Genomic DNA, 21030 nt, shown 5'->3' with positions numbered 1-21030 from the left:
CCTTGGCTTGATGTTCTGTGCAAAGCACGTTGAATTGCCTTGTTGTTGAAATGTGCTGCACAAATAGGGGTGGGCGATATGGTGATAATTATAGTTGAGACGATACAATGTCTCCACGATATGCCTTTTCAGAGGTATCGTATATATCGTGATACAATTGAGGGAGCCTTGTAAAAAATCCTGTTCAATCGTTAATAGTAATACAGAGATTCATTGCAGAATTCAATTAAACCTGCATTTTGGTCAAAATCATCAGTTCTTGAACTTTAAAATGTCAAGGTCTCCACTTAACTCTGACAGTTTACAAATGAAACCAAATGGACCCGTAAGGGTCCATTTGGTTTCATTTGTATACTGTCAGAGTTACATACTTGAAAAGTTCAATTTAGACCTCCCAAAAGGAACCCAGAGAGTCTAAGTTTTGTCAAGTAACTTGAAAAATAACCATAAAAACCAATGTGAAAAAGAATCGTGATAAAATCGTGTATCGTGATACAGCTTGAGAAAATATCGTGATATTGTATTTTTCCATATCGCCCACCCCTATGCACAAATGAAACTGCCTTGCCTTGCCTATTATGCCAGGCTCCACGACTGATGGACACGCTGCTCGCTACACGGGCAGTCACTCATTGCCACAGAAAGGAGCGCTGAACTGTCAGGTGTTATGGACTTCAGTCGTGAAAGACGACAGTTTTGTCAAGAAGTTCGCTTTTTGCAAACACATATCTTATGTTCCCCTCTGTGCTACTGAGGGAGAAGAGATCACACCAATGTTGTTTTTGACAGCAGATCTTGATTTAGTTTTAGTCGTAGTCTTTTGAACAAAATGTCATTTTATTCAAGTCATAATTTTAGTCACCTGAAAAGGTTTAGTTTTAGTCTAATTTTAGTCGACTAAATATCATATGTTTTTAGGCGACTAAATCTACAGTTGATTTAGTCAACTCAAATTTATTTTGGCGGTGCCTTGATGGCATCGGAATTACTGATTTTACACTTGGTTGCGTGCTGAAAATAGCAGATCTACAAGCTCACAACGTGTCGCGCTGCGGCACGTTGTGAGCTTGTAGATCGCGTGCGTGCGTGCGTGCGTGCGTGCGTGCGTGCGTGCGTGCGTGCGTGCGTGCGTGCGTGCGTGCGTGCGTGCGTGCGTGCGTGCGTGTGTGTGTGTGTTAGAGAATAATTCTCATCTATTATGGAAGTTTCTACTTCTCCAAAATTCACGTCATGGCTTCATATTTCAGTGTTGATATCCGAGTCATTAAACGCAGCGATGGAAATACTTAAGTAAACGCATCAATGCTGCAATGTAGAAATACTCTGTTACAGGTAAAAGTCTGGAATTCAAAAAAAGTACGAAAATATAGGCATCAAAATCTACTTAAAGTACCAAAAGTAAGAGTACAAAATGTGTGAAAATTAGCAAATCTACAAGCTCACAACGACGAAAGTGGTTTATGTAGGTTTTATAATATTAGAATTTCTTTCTGCAAAGTCGTTTTCAAATAAGTGTAGTGGAGTACAATATTTGGATCAGAGATGTAGTGGAGTAGAAGTAAAAGTATTGGAAATTGGAAATACTCAAGTAAAGTACAAACACCTCAAAATTGTACTAAGTACAGTACTTAAGTAAATGTACTTAGTTACTTTACAACAGGGGTTCCCAAACTTTTTGGGCTCAAGGCACCCCTATAAATATTTCTTTTCATCCTTGGCACCCCTACATTATATCCACAATTTTCACTCCCAGCACCTTAAATTTATAGCATGTTTTAGCGATTATGTTGTGAGGAAAACGTTAAGATAATAGCCATTTTGGTTAGAACTGACTGAAAATACCTTTGTACTTCAAATAAAAAATGATACTAAATAATTATACTTATAATATTTTATTATAAGGGACCAAATAAATTCAAAATATTATCAAATTATCTCCCGGCACCCCTGGACTGCTTTAACCCATTTAGGCCTGAACACATTATGACGCAATATTTTATGCTTTAAATATAAAAAAAATAGCAGATACACAAGCTCACAGCGCGGCACCGAGTGCCGCGCTGCGAGCTTGTAGATCTGCTATTTTTGAAAAATCTTGAAAATTTGAATTTTGACCCGATTCTATAAGTGTCTTTTGAATCCTTCTAAGATTTTTGGAAAAAACCTATGTTTCTATATGTCAGCAATCTGGCTATAGCCATCGTCAAAGAAAAGGTCCTTTTCACTTAAATGGAGCTCAGTTAGTCTGTTCTTGAGAGACTACTATGTCAGTGGTGCTCAAACCTTTTCATGTGAAGGACCCCCAAAATGATATTAATTTGGCCACAGACTCCCATTTCAAAATATCTAGTTCCAGGGACCACCCAGAAGCAAAATTTGAGTTACAAACGTTGGCTTTGAAAATACATATATTCAAAGATTTGCACACATTTTCACGACTTTTTCCAAAAATAGCAGATCTACAAGCTCGCAGCGCGGCACTCGGTGCCGCGCTGTGAGCTTGTATATCTGCGATTTTTCACTGGTTAAAGCATTCAATCATTCTAGGCCTAAATGGGTTAAACGTTGTCGCTGTCGGGCACAAAACATGTATTTGTCCAATGCCCTACTTCATCATACTACACAGGGTCACACAAAAAACATACAGGCTGTGTCCGAAATGCGGAACACGTTCCCTACTCCCTAACCCTAAATGAGGGATCCAGATGCAGTGTACTACAGTAGTGAACAAATCAGCGCATTTTGGACACTACTCCGTCGCCATCTGGTTGCGTCATCGCTGTCGCACAGTTAAAACGCTCAGAGCCCTGGCTTTTGGAGCAATAAATAATAGCCGATCTACAAGCTCTCAACAGGCGGTGAAGCGACGCGTTGTGAGCTTGTACATCAACTCCCCAATGCTTGTGGACTGTAAATAACATACCAACATGTTGCGGTGTTATTATGAGATAGGCCTATATAACTATTAGTTTGTATTCATCACAATTCAATAAAATAATGTTATAAAAAATATATATGTATATAGTTTAAATTGTATTCATTAGAGAATAGGGTGGATTTCGGACGCAGCCACAGTGTCACACAAAAGTAGCAGAAATAGCCGCTCTACAAGCTCACAGCGTGTTGGGATGTGTTGTGAGCCTGTAGATATGCTGATTTTGAATTGAAAATGAAAAGTAACAGTTTTGGACATTTCCTTCTGACAGAGACGAAGTAGGGGGTCCCTACTTAACATCGAACCCCGACCTCACAATCTCGGGGCGGACACTCTCACCACAAGGTCACAGAGCTGGTTAGCAAAGGATCCTTGGCTGGAAACCTTTTGAAGACGATGACCCACCCATCCTTATTAGATGGTGAGGTAGGCTGTATGTGTGTGCATCACAGTATAACCCAGGGGTCTTCAACGTTTTCAGGCCAAGGGCCCCTTAGTCGAGAGAGAGATGAAGCAGGGACCCCCCACAACCCATAGATACCATATAGTTTCATCGTTTGACAGCACAATCAGTGTATTTTGGATTCATGTCAATTTGTGCTTTTCTAATATTTCCCCTCTACAACAAAGCTCTTTGCCGAAAATAGCTGATCTACAAGCTTGTAGATCTGCTATTTTTGGCTAAAGTTCTCAGAATACGGACGTTGGGGTTCAAGTGATTAATATAAAAAAGGAGAAAAAAAGCTTCTATCACACAAAGATTTGGAGGACAGTTTTGAAGATCCTTGGTATAACAGACACAGCTCGTCTGTGTGTGTGTGTGTGTGTGTGTGTGTGTGCGTGCGTGCGTGCGTGCGTGTCTGACTGACCCATGCACAGGGATGGTGAGAATGGCCTTCATGTTGCCCATCATTATGTTGAAATGCTCGGGATCCTTCTTGAAGCCCATTTCTGTCAGAACCAGAGACTGGCAGATGTCTGCGTGGAGGGACAGAGGGACGAAGAGAACGTTTGAAAGACAAAACAAAGGACAGAGAAGAAAGAGTGAGATACAGAGAGAGAGGATAATCGTTTCACAGTGTCTGTGTGTGTGTGTGTGTGTGTGTGTGTGAACGAGAGAGAAAGAGATAGAGAGAGAGAGAGAGAGAGAGAGAGAGACACTATTATCATTTAACAGTGACAGCCTGATGGAGCGAGTACACTGAATGCTCCAGATCGCAGCGCTGTAGGAAACGCAGTCACTTCATCTAAACAGTTCTGAGGCGTGATGAATAACTACCGGCTCGGCGGCTCCACACAATACGTTCGATCACTGCCGCAAGCTGCTGCTAGCAAAGACTAGTCACAGAAGGGCTCCCCCCGGTGGAGCTTTACTGAAGCTGCAACATGACTGATGATTAAAGTTCTCAGATTCTTTCAGTCATTTGGATTCCATATAGAAGCCAACGTGTCTTTTATGAAAGGATGTTGGGCAGCAAAAAGAATAGCCAATCTACTTGGTTGCTTGCTTGTAGATCGTCTATTTTCGGTTATTATTTTAAGATTAAAATCTGAAGTGGTCAAACTATGATCAGAGGCATCTTCCATAGAACCCTAATATAATAATGGTCTGAAATCGCACACATTAGTACTAAATGTGTCAGTCGTGAGATCATTTTATTTTGCTTTAATCCAGTGGTTTTCAACCAGTGGTCCCTGAGGGGGCTCCAGATGGTCCCCAGCTAAATGATGGAAGAGCAGCAGGCAAATCAAACATCCCCACAGATCCTTAACTCCCGAGATGAAACCAAACAGCCCCCCTCAAGAGTCAAACCACTGTGAGACATCTGTGTTTCTAATTTCAAAAGAAGTCTACACCATCAGAGGATGTAGAAGATGTGTTCTCCTAGTCAACGTTTGCCTGCCATCTCTCCCACGGCACCACGCCAACACAGCATGGAACCGTGGACAAAATCCCATCCAACCAAACCAAAACATTACATGCTTTGGGTCCGAGAGGCCAAATCCCATCAGTACCTGAGACGAATAACAGTCCATATTTGATTTTTTTTGAATATATACATTTTTGGATTTACCAGACTGTAAACCACAAACTAGTCATTTTAATCTGATAAATTGTTAATGCAATCCCCCCCTCATTTTGTTTAATTGTCGGTTTTAATGTTATCTGCTCCCTTTGTCTGCTGAATATTGCTTGTACGGACTTAGACTGTTGTTCCACAAACTGCTGGAGATATACTGTTTTTCCACTTTCCATACGTATTATGTCTTATAATTCCCAATATATATGAGTTAAGTAAAAAAAATCTAACTCAACAAAATGGGGGGGGGGGGGGGGGGAGTACATTAAGACTTTAAGAAATTAAAAACTTCTAGTTTGTGGTTTACAGTCTGTTAAATCAAAAAAAAATCTAAATACGGACTTAGACTGTTATTCGTCTCAGGTACTCATGAATTTAATGGTGGTCCGCGGCTCAAACGCCGAACCAACAATGGACCTCGATATGAAAAAGGTTGAAAACCACCGCTTGCCATAGAGTGTGTATAGCTTCGTAGGTTCAGGATTCATATAGTGCGTCCGCGTCCCCCATCGCAGTCCCAGGAAAGGGAAAAGGAGAAAAAAGAGAAAAGACAAAGAAGACTAGACTAGGACAACAAGGACTCAGTCACACTGTCAGTGCATCACAACAGGAGGCAGCGGGAGTATAAACCAAACATAAGGTAGTTCTGTACCAGTGTTGATTTCATCGACTAAAACTATGACGAGAAATGTTTGCCGACTGCGTTTTTTTCACTGACGAAAACTAAATAAAGCTGTGATGACTAAAAACTAAGACTAAATAAATTGACAATTTCCTCAACAAAATAAAAACTAGACTAAAACATTAGGGAGGGACTAGTGGAACAGAGAGTCATTTTATGTTTGGTTGCTCTCAGGTTTTGCGAGCTGAAAATAGCAGATCTACAAGCTCACAACGCGTGTGCTTGTAGATCTGCTGTTTTCACTAGTTTAGTACATTTTATAGATGATAAATACAAAACGGTTTTGGACATACAGTACAAGGTTTCCACCCGACAATGACGATATGCTATAAATATAAGGTGCTGGGAGTGAAAATTATAATGTAGGGGTGCCTCGGATTTAAAAAAATATATTTATGGGGTGCCCTGAGACAAAAAATCACACCCGTGTGAACTGAGCGGTGGTTGTGGAGGCTGCGCAACAGCAACACAAATATATAATAATAATAATAATTATAATAAAAAAGATTAAAAAAATATTTAAAAAATAATAATAATACAAATATATATATATATATATGGGGGGGGGGGGGGGGTGCTTGCTTGCGTGTGAGAGAGAGAGCCATCCATCCATCCATGTCACTCAGGCCACCACTGGTATTGCAGTTGATGCTCAGGGCAGACTAGACTCAACAGCACCTCTCTGGTCACCAGGGGTACTTAGGCTACATACAGACCCACCCACCCACCCACCCACATACATAGACGGATACACACACGGCCACGCTATGGAGACGGTGTGACCACCGCTCAAAAAGGTTTGGGAACCCTGAACCTGCTGTACCTTGTTGTCCAGACACCTTGATAGGAGCTCCATTACAGAAGGCTCCCTTGCCCTTCCTGGCCGTGTACAGCTTGTCCTCTTGGCAGCTGTAAACGATGCCAAACTCCACCTGGAGGACAACACCACAACATGATAGGGCATTCACCAAATATTACAATATTCGAATATCAAAGTCACTTTTCGACGTTGTTCACCGAAGTCGAATATTCGCTTTTTGAGCGGTGGTCACAACGCTCCTATACGTGGCCGTGAGTGTGGGTGTGCGTGTGTGCGTGTGTGCGTGTGTGTGTGTGTGTGTGTGTGTGTGTGTGTGTGTGTGTGTGTGTGTGTATGCGTCCGTGTCTGTATGTAGCCTACAGTACCTTTTCTGACCACACATGTTAACTCATTGAGTGCCTATCCCGAACTAGTTCGGCTTTATTATCGCATCCCAGAGTGCCAATCCCGAACTAGTTCGGCTTTTTAATAAAAAAAAATAAAAAAAAATGTTTTTTTTTTTTTTTTTCAAAAAAATTGTTTTTTTTCTCTGTTTACAGAGGACGATATTTGCCGATATTTGCTGATATTTACCATCCACTCCAATGCAATCCAGGATCTTTAGAGCTCATTTTCTCTGTTTTTTCTCCCATGCATGAGGTGTGCAAGGTTTAATCATGGCTAAGTTGACGAAAATCTAAATCTAAAATGCTTGGTAGCCAATAGCTAACTTCAAGCTAACTTCATCCACACACACACACACACACACACACACACACACACACACACACACACACACACACACACACACACACACACACACACACACACACACACACACACACACACACACACACACACACACACACACACACACACACACACACACACACACACACACACACACACAGACACACACACACACAGCCTCCACCGCTCAGTTCACACGAGTGTGATTTTTTTCTTTTTTTTTTTGTCAATGCCCCTGGTGGATGAATTTGTTAATGCTCTATCCACGGGTTTCCAACGCCCCATAGTGCATTGCGCAGACATTGTACCGAGCTTCCGCCGCCGCAGCCGAGTGTGATTTACAAGCTCACAACGGGTTGCATCTGCGACGCGACGTGAGCTTGTATGTCTGCTGTTAAACCGGAAGTGTGGTCCAAATAATCTCCAGTAAACTCCCGCGGAAACAGGTGGATACCAGGGGTACTCAAACCTTTTTAGGCTGTGACCCCCAAAATAAACATATTTGAACTGGGGACCCCCACCCTGACAAGCACTTGGAATTGTAGGTATTACATTTAATGTGACTCAGTTCCGCATATAAATATTGTGAAAATAGCAGATCTACATGCTCACAACGCGCCGCGTTGCGAGGCGCTGTGAGCATGTAGATCGACTATTTTCTCAATGTTCGCCTCTTGCTTGCTTAATATTTGGCCAGTTTGGACAGTCCTGTCGAATATTCGACTATTCGAATACGTTGAGGTCGAATAATTTGAATACTAAAAATCACTATTCGTGAATGCCCTACAACATGAAGGACACACATCATGAACCATCAGCCAGACGTTGGTTGAAATAAATAACATTCTCACTCCCAGCTCCCACCATATCATATGTCAAAGTCTAACGGACTACCCTGGCCTGCACGACGAAAGATGACACTAAGGGTGCGTTCGGAAATGCGCACTCAAAGCACTGGTGTGCCATGTTGTCGTTTGTTTATTCGGTGCACTTGGTGCGTTGTCGTTCGGAAATCCAGTGCGTGGAGCACCAGTGTGTTGAGTGCAAGCACTGAACAAGCCTACTCAGAAGATAGGGTTTGGCGGTGTGGTGCGGCAGTGCAGTGTTTTGATTGGTTGGTTTTCATCGCTGTGTCTCGAGCGCTTCTCAGCTGTGAACAATGGAGGAAATTACCGCAAAATGCAGCATTTGCAGCTTAATTGGTCGTTTGGGCTTGATAGTTTCACACACATCAACATGTAAACTAACAGCAGGTATGCCAATGTTATGAATTACATCTCCTTTCAACATCAACGTTACGTTAGCAACTGCTGCTTTTCAGAAAGTTTACCTTCAGAGTTCACAGTGAAAAAGCACACAGCTGACTCTTAACTGGTCGTTCGTAAATAAGCCACACTGAACGCACTCAACAACGCCACGCCCACTGCACTCACTACACTGAGCACACACCCGGTGCGGGTTTCCGAACGCACCCTATGTTAGGGGTCTTCAACGTTTTTAGGCCAAGGACCCCTTAGCTGAGAGATATAGAGAGATGAAGCAGGGACCCCCAGATTCCATATAGTTTCATCGTTTGACAGCACAATCATCAGTGTATTTTGGATTCATGTGAATTTGTGTTTTCAGATATTTAACCACTTGAACCGTCAATACTTAATAAACTTGACCTTTCACTCTGTACTTAGTGTGCTCTTTTTTCCCCTCTACACCAAACCTCTTTATAGCCGATCTACAAGCCCACAACACCTCGCAGCGCAAGGCGTTGTGAGCTTGTAGATCCGCTATTTTTGGCTAAAGGTTCTCAGAATATGGACACTAGCGTTCAAGTGGTTAATACAAAAAAGGAGGAAAAAGGTTTCTATCACACAAAGATTTGGAGGCCCCCCTGTAGTAGCTCTGAGGACCCCCTAGGGGTTTGCGACGAGCCGACATGACACTTTGACAGTCCTCCACATCAGTGAGGATGAGCGGAGGCTGATTGCCGTTTCCGAGGCAACGGCTCACGTCTCCATTTCATAACGTCCACCTGACGTCCTTGATGCCCTGACAGACGACCTTTTCCTCCCGTACTTATTTAGCTATTATGTATCGCATATATTTATGTTATATTGTACTAGCCTGACTGCAAGCGTCATGACTCATCACTACGTTTCACTTCGGGAGAGAGTCTGAGATTGTGGACGGAGATTCTACTTCAGCGTGGGCGGGCTAAAGCCTATTGACGTCACACACACACACACACACACACACACACACACATACACACCCACACACGCTTAAAACGGCGACGTGGCGTGACATTGCAAAAATACGTTATTTCTCATAACATATTATATGACTGCATGTTTACGTTAGTGCAAAATGGTATTAAAACGTAATGAAACAGCGCTATTTTATAGTTTATTAAAAGAATTCGAGTCGAATCTGACTCCGCCATGACAGTTTTCACGGACCAATCAGAGTCCACTAAAGACTCACGTGGGCAGAAGAGCACCAATCAGAGTCCACTAGGCACTCTCACGTGGGCAGAACAGCTCCGAAGGGAGGGGGCTGGGACCGGACAAGCCTACCACGTGCCTCAAGTCTACAGCCCTGATTGGCCCATTCAAAGCGCCCGCTCCTCAGGCGCGCTTGAAATAAAATAAAATATCTCCGGGTTCAGTCCACACTACACACCACCCACCAGCAGGGGGTGGTGATGTGCGGACTGAAGTATCAGGCTAATATTGTACACAACCAACTAGCAACTAAGCACAGTCCCTCTGGGCCGTCATGTCGTCTGTCGATTGGAAAGCTCATTATGTCCAAAACTGTTACTTTTCAGGATTAAATAATGAAATAAAAGAATAGCATAATTAGCACATCTAAAAGCTCGAAACGCGGTAGATCTGCTACTTTTGATGCTTGTGTGTAACGCTGTAGTATGATCCAAGTAGGGCGTTCATTTATGGAAAAAACAAATAGTTAAAATATGGATATTTCTTCCCGACAGAGATGATAAATTCAGCTTTACTTAAATTATACACAACTAAGTAGCAATTCCAGCACAGTCCCTCCGGGCTATTATATACAGAAGATGATATAGAGGGCGTCTGGATGAAAACGGAACAAAAACGATAAATGGGTTCATGAACTATCTGGCAGTATTTCCCTATAAGACATTAATGTGTTTTATCTTGTTGTACTGTTTTCCTCAACACTTGCATGTATTAACCCATTTAGGCCTGAACACATTATGACGCAATATTTTATGCTTTAAATATAAAAAAATAGCAGATATACAAGCTCACAGTGCGGCACCGAGTGCCGCGCTGCGAGCTTGTAGATCTGCTATTTTTGAAAAAATCGTGAAAATTAGAATTTTGACCCGATTCTATAAGTGTCTTTTGAATCCTTCTAAGATTTTTGGAAAAAACCTATGTTTCTATGTCAGCAATCTGGCCAGCCATCGTCAAAGAAAAGGTCCTTTTCACTTAACTGGAGCTCAGTTAGTCTGTTCTTGAGAGACTACTATGTCAGCGGTTCTCAAACCTTTTCATGTGAAGGACCCCCAAAATTATATTTATTTGGCCACGGACCCCCATCTCAAAATATTTAGTTCCAGCTAGGACCCACCAGAAGCGAAATTTGAGTTACAAACGTTTGCTTTGAAAATACAAAGATTTGCACACAATTTCACGAATTTTTCCAAAAATAGCAGATCTACAAGCTCGCAGCTTGTATATCTGCTATTTTTCACTGGTTAAAGCATTCAATAATTCTAGGCCTTAGTATTAAATGTGTTGTGATGGCAAGCATGTGGAAGGATCTCAGTGAACAGGATTTAGGAAAGGCACCCGTGCAGGGTACGGGAACGCTTACAGGTGCCAAGAACAATGAACGCATAAACAGAGAAATCATAGCGACATATGTTCTGAAACCTGTGGAATACTAGTGGGATCTCATGAGACTCCGTCAGCCGCCAACGGTCTGGTCTCGTCGCAAACTTTGTTCTGAACTAGGCTTTACAGTTTTATGTGACGAGTTGGGACTGGGAGTGAGAATGTCACAATTATGAAATTTTACTCAAATAAGTGCTAATAAGAATTCAATTGTGTTTCGGTCATTCTGTCATTTCTGGAGGATTACAAATAGAAACGTCATTATTTTAGAAAGATGACGAATGCTGTTGCCTAACGGGTACAGTTAATAACTAGTAGTATTTATTACATTCAAAACCTGTTGTGGAACTAGACAGGTCCAAATACACAAAAAAAAATAAAAAAAATAAACAAAGAAATACCTCTTTCTTCACGGTGAAGCCAATTGATACAGACACAAAAGGGAACCTGGGATGGAGGAAAAAAAAGAGAGAGAGAAAAATGCTTGAGGCTGTAATTTGGTGTATTCCTTGAGGACTGGAGCGCAGAGGAATCAATTTCTATTATCGCTTCAGTTCCATCTAGGTGAGCTAATTATCCTCGACAGCGAGGTCATGCCCATAGAGAGGCTCATTAAGGATTAAAAACTATTAAACTAAAAGGAGCTTCGAGAACAAAAACAAATTTGTGCAGGGTAACCTCATCAGATTTACGGGCAGTGAGTACAAGGGAGTGACAGAATACGTTCTAAAAATGTCAAAACTAGTTTGCGGTAAACGTTGACAAATATTTCAGCGGCAGCGCGCTAATAACTTTTAACGATGGTTCATAACAATAGCCTAATTACTGCAAAAACAAATAGATCTTCAGCAGCACCAAAGTTTTTTACAGACTCTTAAACTGTGCAGAAGAACCGTACAATGTGCTCTAATCAATTCAGTGTTCAGGTATGCCTTTGCACAAAGGCAAACAAAAGAGAGGTAGAATTGCTCCGCAAAAAAGTCACGATTGTATCAGAATGAAATGAGACTCGGCAGGAAGAACTTGCAAAACTCATTCAAAAGGTGAAACTAAATTGGGCCGGGCCAAATCACTGGAACTACTTCTTATTCAGCAGAAAATGACCACAAGTCTGACCACGGGACTCGGCCAACCAATTAATGCCTTTGCAACGACTTTGCAAAAGTATTTTCTACAGCTTTAGGTCCAAAAAACACTTTAAGCAATGTTTTGCTTAGAGAAACCTCACTAAATTAGATACAGTACTGGTCAGAACTCAGAACATCTAATCATTATATACGCAACTTGACAAAGATGAAAACAATGTCCCAGTTTTTTCAACAGATCCTATGAGATGTAGCATGCATGCAAATCTCAAGCTGGGACTTAGCAATATATATTTTATGTGATCTTTAATGTCTTTTCACATTTCCAAAATGATTGATTCTGCAAGGTAATCATTTTTTGATGTCGGCTACGGTGAGTACAGTTGTGTCCTGAAAAAATGCCCCAGTCTGCAGTATCTTGAACATTATTTTAAACGTCTAAGTATTTAATGCTTCATAGAGCAGCTGTTGTAATAACATTCTTAAATGCCAAGCTAGTATGTCATACTTTTTTGTTTTTAATTACATTTCTACAAGACAGGGAACAATAACAATACAGCAAAACATTAAAACAATAGAATAAAACGATTATAAAAACAAGGAACAGAAACAATAGGTCAGGGGTCTCCAACAAGGGGTCCGGGACCCCTAGGGGATCCTCAGATGCAGTAGGGGTCACCAAAAATGTGCGTGATAGGAACTTCAGGGCTTGACACTAAGGTTTCAGAGGCATTGCCTGTTGCACAAGTACAGGTCAAGTTCTACTTGCCCAAAGGTAAATCAAATTAATGTTAAATCCAATCGATAATTGCAAATTGGCGACGGTCACTTTGAAAGTCTGAATGAGCGAAACTGCTACTTGTTAACGGTAGCATAACTTGTTCTTTTATGAATAACCAATAATATTTAAAGAAGGAGGTTGCCGCTTCCCCATTCAAACGCCCATCGGGGAACCTGAAAGCAAACTCCACTTACCGTTTTATTTACTTGTAATAGGCTCTATGCATATACGCCATTTTGTTCTACTTCCGGGTGTCTTTCGACTTCCTTCACAGGTGTTACCAATGATACTAATGAAGGGTCTGTTCCATTCTGGTCAAACAGAGTCAGGGTGCTGATATTGTGCATGTTGGCTCACTATGGAAACACTCTGCTAAACCAGTGGGTCTCAAAGTGTCATTGAGTGCGTTCCAAATGTCCCCATACAGGTGTGTAACTCTGACAGTACAAATGGAGGCAAATGGACCTGCAATGGTCCATTTGATTCCATTTGTTGATTCCATTTGTACAGAGTTATGGGGGTCCTTGAAATTAAAGAACCACTGTACAATAAATCAAACAGACCCTTCATTAGTATCATCAGTAACACCTGTGAAGGAAGTCGAAAGACACCCGGAAGTAGAACAAAATGGCGTATATGCATAGAGCCTATTGGTAAATGGTGCACTTTATCCAAGGTGCTTTACATAGATAGTAGTGCATTACATTCACCCATTCACACACACATTAATACATCGATGGCGGAGGAAACCATGCAAGGCACCAACCTGCTCACCGGGAGCAACTAGGGGTTCAGAATCTTGCTCAAAGACTCTTCGACACTAGCCCGGATTCGAACTCGGAACCCTTCGGGAACCCTTTGTGTTTTAATGACGGTTTCTCTACCCCTGAGCCAGTGCCGCCCCTTGTCACGGGTCGGGCAACCGTTAGTGTTAAGCCCTATTTTTGGCTAAGAGGTTTGGTGTAGAGGAGAAAAAGAGCAGACTAAGTACAGAGTGAAAGGTCAAGTTTCAAGTGGTTAAATATCTGAAAACACAAATTGACATGGATCCAAAATAAACTGACGATTGTGCTGTCAACAATGAAACTATATGGAATCTATGAGAAGGTTGTGGGGGTCCCTGCTTCATCTCTCTCTCTCTCTCAACTAAGGAGTCCTTGGACTGAAAACGTTGAAGACCCCTGATGTATTTGGGTTCATGCTTCATCTCTCTCTCTCAGCTAAAGGGGTCCTTGGCCTGAAAAATAATCAGCAATGTTTTTGAACATAAAACATACCTGTGGACAAAGTTGGTGGTGCCATCGATAGGGTCTATGATCCAGGTAGGGTTGTCTGTGAGGAGGCTGGGGGATCCTGCTGCTACTGACTCCTCCCCGATGAAGCTTCACAAAAGCAGTGCACAGTAGGGATGGGACGATAAGCGATATTATTGTTTATCGTGATAAAAAAAAAACTCTATAATTGGTAAAAGGTATAATATATGTACTTGATACAGTCTTTTTTTCCACTCTCTATCAAATGTCTTTGCCAAAAAATAGCCGATCTACAAGCTCACAACGCGTCGCGTTGCGACACGTTGTGAGCTTGTAGATCTGCTATTTTCTGGAAAATGTTCTGCCCCAGGATAATCGCGATAAAATCGTAAATTGCGATTTCATTTGTCACAATAGTCGTGATATAAAATGTTCATATCGTCCCATCACTAGTGCACAGAGCCATGGAGAGAATTAAAATGACATGATCTGGTACAACCCACATTTAGAACAAAGAAACCGCCACCCTAAATGAATGTGGAACGCCCCGACACCATCCATTAAAAGATGTGTAACAATGGTTTCCCTTCAACATAATCCACAGATAAATATTGTGAACATAGCCGAACTACAAGCTCTCTATAATTTCTGTTTTCTCTGTCATAACTAATAATAATTGATCTAAGAAATACCAACGAATGCCCCATGATCAAGAAATAAAACCTAAGTAGCTCTTCTGCCTTTTTGTTGGGGTTTGGGAACGGATCCCCAGGGGGGTCCCCAGATGATTAGCTTAAAGTGCAACATTGTTTTCTCACTCGGCAGTAAACAAACTAACATACTGTACAGTATGCAGTAAGTGTGTACAGGGTATCTGCACATTTCTAAAGCGACAAACTACAAGCTCCCAAGAGAATGTAGATCAGGGGTAGGCAACCTTAGGCAGTAGGCACGGGTGCCAACATTGGCACAGGGGAGGGTGATCACCGGCACACTAGTGGCATTAGTGTGAGAGAGTATTTTTAATTTAAAAACAAATCTTTTTTTAAACATGGTCAAATAATTAAGTTAGCTCATTTATAGCAAACTACATCTTGAACAAAATTCTACATCCATTAAAACTCTGAACTCTGACTGGGGAGGGAATCGGGGAGATAGGTGGATTATTGCTTTGGGTCTAACATTATAACAATGTCCGCCCAATCAAAATATGTCAAAATATTTGTCGTTAAAATTTATGTTGACATGGCACACTGACACTCTAGAAAATAAAAACATGGTACTTCATTTCAAAAAGGTTGATGACCCCTGGTGTAGATTGTCTATTTTCACAAAATGTATCTGTGGAACCGAGTCAAACTAAATGTAATGCCAAAAATCACACCAGTGCGTAGTGAGCGGTGCAAACACGACACACGTGCATATCTCCTTGTATGGTCCGTTCTGTCCATGACGTCAGTTACTTTGTATGTGCACGGATCTCCGTACATGGAGATCTGAGCACATTTCTTTGTCTATTTTTTTTGCCAGACCCATGAAATGGGTAGGCCTACATAAGCAAATGTCTGTCCGGGTTTTCTATATAAAGGGTATATATGATGATGACATGATGATGACATGCCTACAAAAGGCATGATGTCATAAATGATGATGACAGACAGGGGGTCTGGCACAACCAGGTTGACCTGGTCTAGTTTTATTGGCAACACACACAAAGTGAAACGTAGGAGCGGTTTGCACCGCTCAACAATTCCAAGTGCTTGTCAGGGCGCGGGTCCCCACCTCAAATATGTCGCAGCCTGAAAGGGTTGGGAAGTGGGAACCCTGTTTTTTTTTTTAGGCCAGCAGACCCATAGACATAAAAAGGTAGACGCCTCCTCCGGCTCTGGGGCGTTGGTAAGAGAGGACTGGCAAGCTTCCGGAATTCTGAAGGACGCTTCCTTGTGTGTCACAGAATGGGATGCTCGGTAGGCCAATCAGACTCCCTCTTTCCCACTGCAGGGGGCAGAGTGCCTTCCCCAGTTCCACAGTTCCGCCAGTCCTGTTTTACCAGTCGCGCCAATGAACTGCAGCGGTGGACAAGTCGACTTCATTACACAAGTCGACTCCCACCAGAGAAAGTCGAAGTTGAAAAAAGAAATCCTTGGTATTTTTTTCATTCATTCATCATTATTTTTGCTCCATGTGTGTGTCTGTACAGCATTCAAACAGTAGGATTTCTTATTGTCGAGGACGGAATGATCCAGTAGTGCTACATTAAAACATTTTCACTGCTATTTTCATAATTTCTGCCTCTATATATTTGACAATTTGGACAATGTTTAATTTGTCATTTTAGAGGTATTAAATGGTCCTTAAATTGGCACTTTAGAAATGTGAAGCTACCCTCTATATACTTAAACTTTATGTTGGTTTGTTTACAGTTGAGTGAGAAAACAATGTTGCATATTAAGTTAATCATCTGGGGACCCCCAAAAGAATTGGGGGGTTGTGTGTGATGTGATGACATCATCAAACAATAAAGTCGACTTCAACTCAACCTTTTACTGAGTCGAGTCGACTTGCAAAAATCACAAGTTGTTAATGCCCTAGTTAGTATCTAGCTTTTTATATCTGTGAGTAGGCCTACCTGTGTGTGGGGTACTTCTCCTTGATGGAGGAAATGATGAGCTGCTCCACCTGCTGGTCGGTCTCAGTCACCAGGTCCACGGGAGAGCTCTTCTGCATGATGGCGATGTCCTTCTGCAGAGCCTCCTGGATCATCTGGCAGACAGACAGACACGCAACAGCAAGGATGAGAGAGCACAAACCTGGGGGATTTCAACGCCTGACTGCATGCATCTGCTATTTTAATTATCCTAATGTGTTCTGCATTGTGCTTTTGCACAGCACTGTATTGGGGGGGGCTGTGCCAGTGTGAAGACAGCCAATCGTTTTTTGCCGCAAGCGCATTTCTGCTTGGTATCCAAGAAGATGGCAGCCACACTTTCCTGACAAAGACAGATTGTGGATGTGTACATTTTCATTATTATGTTGTGTGTATGTATGTCACACATGAGCTACCTGCCCCCTAATGGTGTTATAATAAAAATGTCAGATTATTTTCGAATAAATGTTTTCAATGAACTGCTGCTGCTGCTGCTACTGAATACAGGAAAGGTGGGCACTAGGGCAGGGTTTCTCAAAGTGGGTACCGTGGCACGGGCCTGGGCTGGGCCTGGGCTGCCTCCGAATACTTTGATAATATTAGGAATTTATCAATCACTTCAGTTTAAACACTTATCCTCAGTAAAGCGGACCTGAGTTTCACTGTACGAGTGTACGTGGTGCAATATTTTTCAGCCTACACTCAGTACACCAAGTCTCGTCTCCAAAAATAGCAGATCTACAAACTCACAACGTGACGCGTTGTTAGCTTGTAGATCGGATTTTTTGGTGAATGTTCTTTCCCCTTGGCGCTGGTGTTCAAGTGGTTAAACGCCAAGTATAAAAGTTATTTTCGATCTAATGGAAACAGATATTCTCTCAAATTTTCCTTGTGACATATACTGTATCTTAGGGGAAAGGATTTACATATTTGACATTAATGTAAGGTACCCTGAAGCAAAGTTCTTCAGCAGGGGGTCCGGGACCCCTTGGGGGTCCTCAGAGTTACTACAGGGGGTCCTCCAAATCTTTGTGTGATAGAAACTTTCTTTCTCCTTTTTACTTGAACCTTAGTGTCCTTATTCTGAGAACTTTAGACAAAAATAGCAGATCTACAAGCTCACAACGCCTCGCACCACAAGGCGTTGTGAGCTTGTAGATCGGCTATTTCCAGCAAAGAGGTTTGGTGTAGAGGGGGAAAAAAGAGCAGACTAAGTACAGAGTGAAAGAAAGGTCAAGTTTATTATGTATTGACGGTCCAAGTGGTTAAATATCTGAAAACACACATTTATATGAATCCAAAATACACTTATAATTGTGCTGTCAAACAATGAAACTACAGGTATATGCAATCTATGAGGTTGTGGGGGTCCCTCCCTGCCTGGCCCTGCTTCATCTCGCTCTCACCTAAGGGGTCCTTGTCCTGAAAACGTTGAAGAGTCAGGGGTGCTGTGGATGAAAAAGTTATATACAGTACTGTATATGGGCCAAAAATGTTTGAGAACCACTGCACTAGGGACATCTTTTTTGGGAAGACCGGGCACTCTTTATCACATGCGAAACACTTTCTGTAGACACAAATCCTAAAGCCTCGATCAGAGTCGGTGCGGTGTAGTCCTTTTGAGCGTTAACGTTGTAGTTTTATGACTCAAAAAGACTACACCGCACTACACCGCGGACCCGACAATGATCGAGGCTTAAGCCTTCAGGTGCCCACTCGTCCGGATACCCATATTTCCCTAGCGCCCACTATTCCTAGAGCCCACTCTTCTCCCCCAAAAGTGCCCACTCAGTGGTGCCCAGTCTGCCCACTCTTCTCCTCCAAAAGTGCCCACTCTTCCAAGGTGCCCACCTTTACTGTTACCAATGCACAACATCAGGCAAAGATAGAAAAAGGACATCTACCGTACTGTATATTCAAAACAAACACAAGTGTTTCAAGCAAAATGGGTTCAGAGTCAGTCAGGCCATGTTTGCTTTATACTGTGTATATGCTTTATATGATGCTCACCTTCCCAGCCTGTCTGGTCACTTCAACACAGTAGTCCATACACTCCTGCCAAGGGTCTGCCATACTGAAAGCTAAACAGTAGTGGTGGTGGGGGGGGGGGGGGGGGGGGGGGGAGTACAAAATGTTTGAAAATAGCCGATCTACAAGCTTATAACACTTGTAGACAACCGAGCTTGTAGATATTTTCAAATAGCCAAGGTTTAAAATAGGGCTATATAATAGGGTATGATTTATAATATTATAATGTATATTGATTGATTGATTGAAGAATGTATTAGAAGTTTGCAATAGAAAAAAAGTACAGTTTCATGACAGTACAAATCACTGGTACAAGGTTCCACAGGAACCACAATTTGAGTATCTCATATAACATTGAAAGACAGACGGATAGAACATAGTACTTAAAGATAATATCAATTTCAAAAGCAGAAAAAGCAGAAATACAGAGACAGAAAAAAGGGGGGGTGGGAGCATATCTGCAAACTGTGCAAAGTAACTAGTAACTCCATTTTTTAAATAAATGTAGTGGAGTAAAAGTACAATACTTGAATTTGAGATGTAGTATTGGAAATTGGAAATACTCAAGTAAAGCACAAATACCTCAAAGTTGTACTTAAAGGGGAAGACCACCCATTTTCAATATTGAAATATGTCATTAATATACCTAATGCCTCATTCACACTACAGATATATAGTTGAACGTTTTGCTTGGTAATTCAATGTAATCTCAATGGAAACCAGCTTTAAAGGCTGGATTCCAAGGACAGCCGACACGCCCAGCCTTTAAAGCTGGTTTCCATTGAGATTACATTGAATTACCAAGCAAAACGTTCAACGATATATCTGTAGTGTGAATGAGGCATTAGAGGAGTTGTGTGGAAATAGAAAAAAAGTTCCCCCCCTTCTGTGTTGCCTAGAACTGGAAGATTGATTTTGGGGTTTGTATTGTAAATTACAACTTGATGACATCACACATTGTACTTTACAATAGAAACCCCAAAATCAATCCTCCAGTTCTAGGCAACACAGAAGGGGGGGAACCTTTTTTCTATTTCCACACAACTCCTCTAAGGTATATTAATGACATATTTCAATATTGAAAATGGGTGGTCTTCCCCTTTAAGTACAGCACTTAAGTAAATGTACTTTACTAGCCATAAATAATAACTCTTGTAGAGAGCTTTTATTACAACTTACAAGAAGGCCTATATATGGGGAAACTAAACTTTAAAGTGTGTGAAAGAAAGTGTGACTGAATGACAAGGACCACTGACTCAGAGAGCTAGCCTGTGTGCTAACACTGGCTCCCTCTTTTGCAGGTCTTTCAGTCCGAGTGTATCGAAAAAGCATCCGTGCTAACAGAGCAGCTAGCTACTGTACCAGCCCCCCAGCTAGGTTAGCTTAGCTCTGCGTGATAGCCAAAGGCTAGTACTGTGTAGTAAGATGTGAAAAGGTAAATAAGGTTATAATAGGTTTGTTGACAGCATAAACAGACACGGCACAATGACAGCATGGCTCTTACTTACTTTGTTGCTCTCCCCTTGATTCTGACAGCCTGACTATTCGCTGTCGTCCAATGTTGCCAGATTGTGCGAGAAATAAGCAAACAGGTATCCACAATTTTCCCCAGGAGTTTACTGGAGACTATCAGGACCAAACTTCCGGGTTTAACAACAGATATACAAGCTCACGTCGCGCCGCAGATGCAACCATAGAGTATATATAAAAGGGGATGCAACCCGTTGTGAGCTTGTAAATCGGCGGCGGAAGATCGGTGCAGACGTCTGCGCAATGCATTATGGGGCGTTGGAAAATCGTGGATATGAAAACACTGTTTCCCAAACAGAACATTATTGGGACACAACTTGGGTACAAATCTTTTGTTTTCCTATATTAAAAAATATATGTACATTTCAAAAGATAGATTTTCAAATAATGTTATACATTTTAAAACAAACAAACGTACAAATCTAAAAGGAAATCCATAAATAATTAAAATATATTCATTAAAGGGATATTTCACTTTCAAAAAAACGTTTGGTAATGTTATCGTCTAATCAGGCTTTTGGGAACACCCTGAACAGGTTTTAATTTGCTTGATTCAATATTTAGATATTTGATGTAAA

General features: G+C 41.7%; 1 protein-coding gene across 4 annotated transcripts in view; it reads right to left on the bottom strand.

Moving 5' to 3' along the window:
* The window catches only part of LOC308307164 (inositol monophosphatase 1-like), a 44193-nt gene extending 23718 nt beyond the window's left edge, over window positions 1–20475 (bottom strand). For 2 of the 4 annotated variants that reach the window (XR_013963216.1, XM_080752333.1), the window contains exons 1-7: window positions 20431–20475; window positions 18905–18975; window positions 16877–17010; window positions 14272–14376; window positions 11530–11575; window positions 6522–6630; window positions 3805–3913 (exon numbers count right to left, since the gene is read on the bottom strand). Coding sequence is in view for 3 of the 4 variants with exons in the window: in XM_080752333.1 (XP_080608459.1) it covers window positions 3805–3913; window positions 6522–6630; window positions 11530–11575; window positions 14272–14376; window positions 16877–17010; window positions 18905–18967 (566 nt within the window). In the remaining variant the exon portion in view is untranslated. Of the gene's footprint in view, window positions 1–3804; window positions 3914–6521; window positions 6631–11529; window positions 11576–14271; window positions 14377–16876; window positions 17011–18300; window positions 18343–18904; window positions 18976–20426 lie in introns of those variants that run through there. The other 2 variants (XM_080752334.1, XM_080752335.1) reach the window with 2 other exon arrangements.
* Between the last annotated feature and the right edge of the window lie 555 nt (window positions 20476–21030).

Source organism: Nannobrachium achirus (assembly GCF_963921795.1).
Source record: "Nannobrachium achirus genome assembly, chromosome: 21".
Lineage (NCBI taxonomy): Eukaryota > Metazoa > Chordata > Actinopteri > Myctophiformes > Myctophidae > Nannobrachium > Nannobrachium achirus.
The sequence above is the reverse complement of the archived record's forward strand: the minus strand, read 5'-3'. Positions and strand labels throughout refer to the sequence as shown.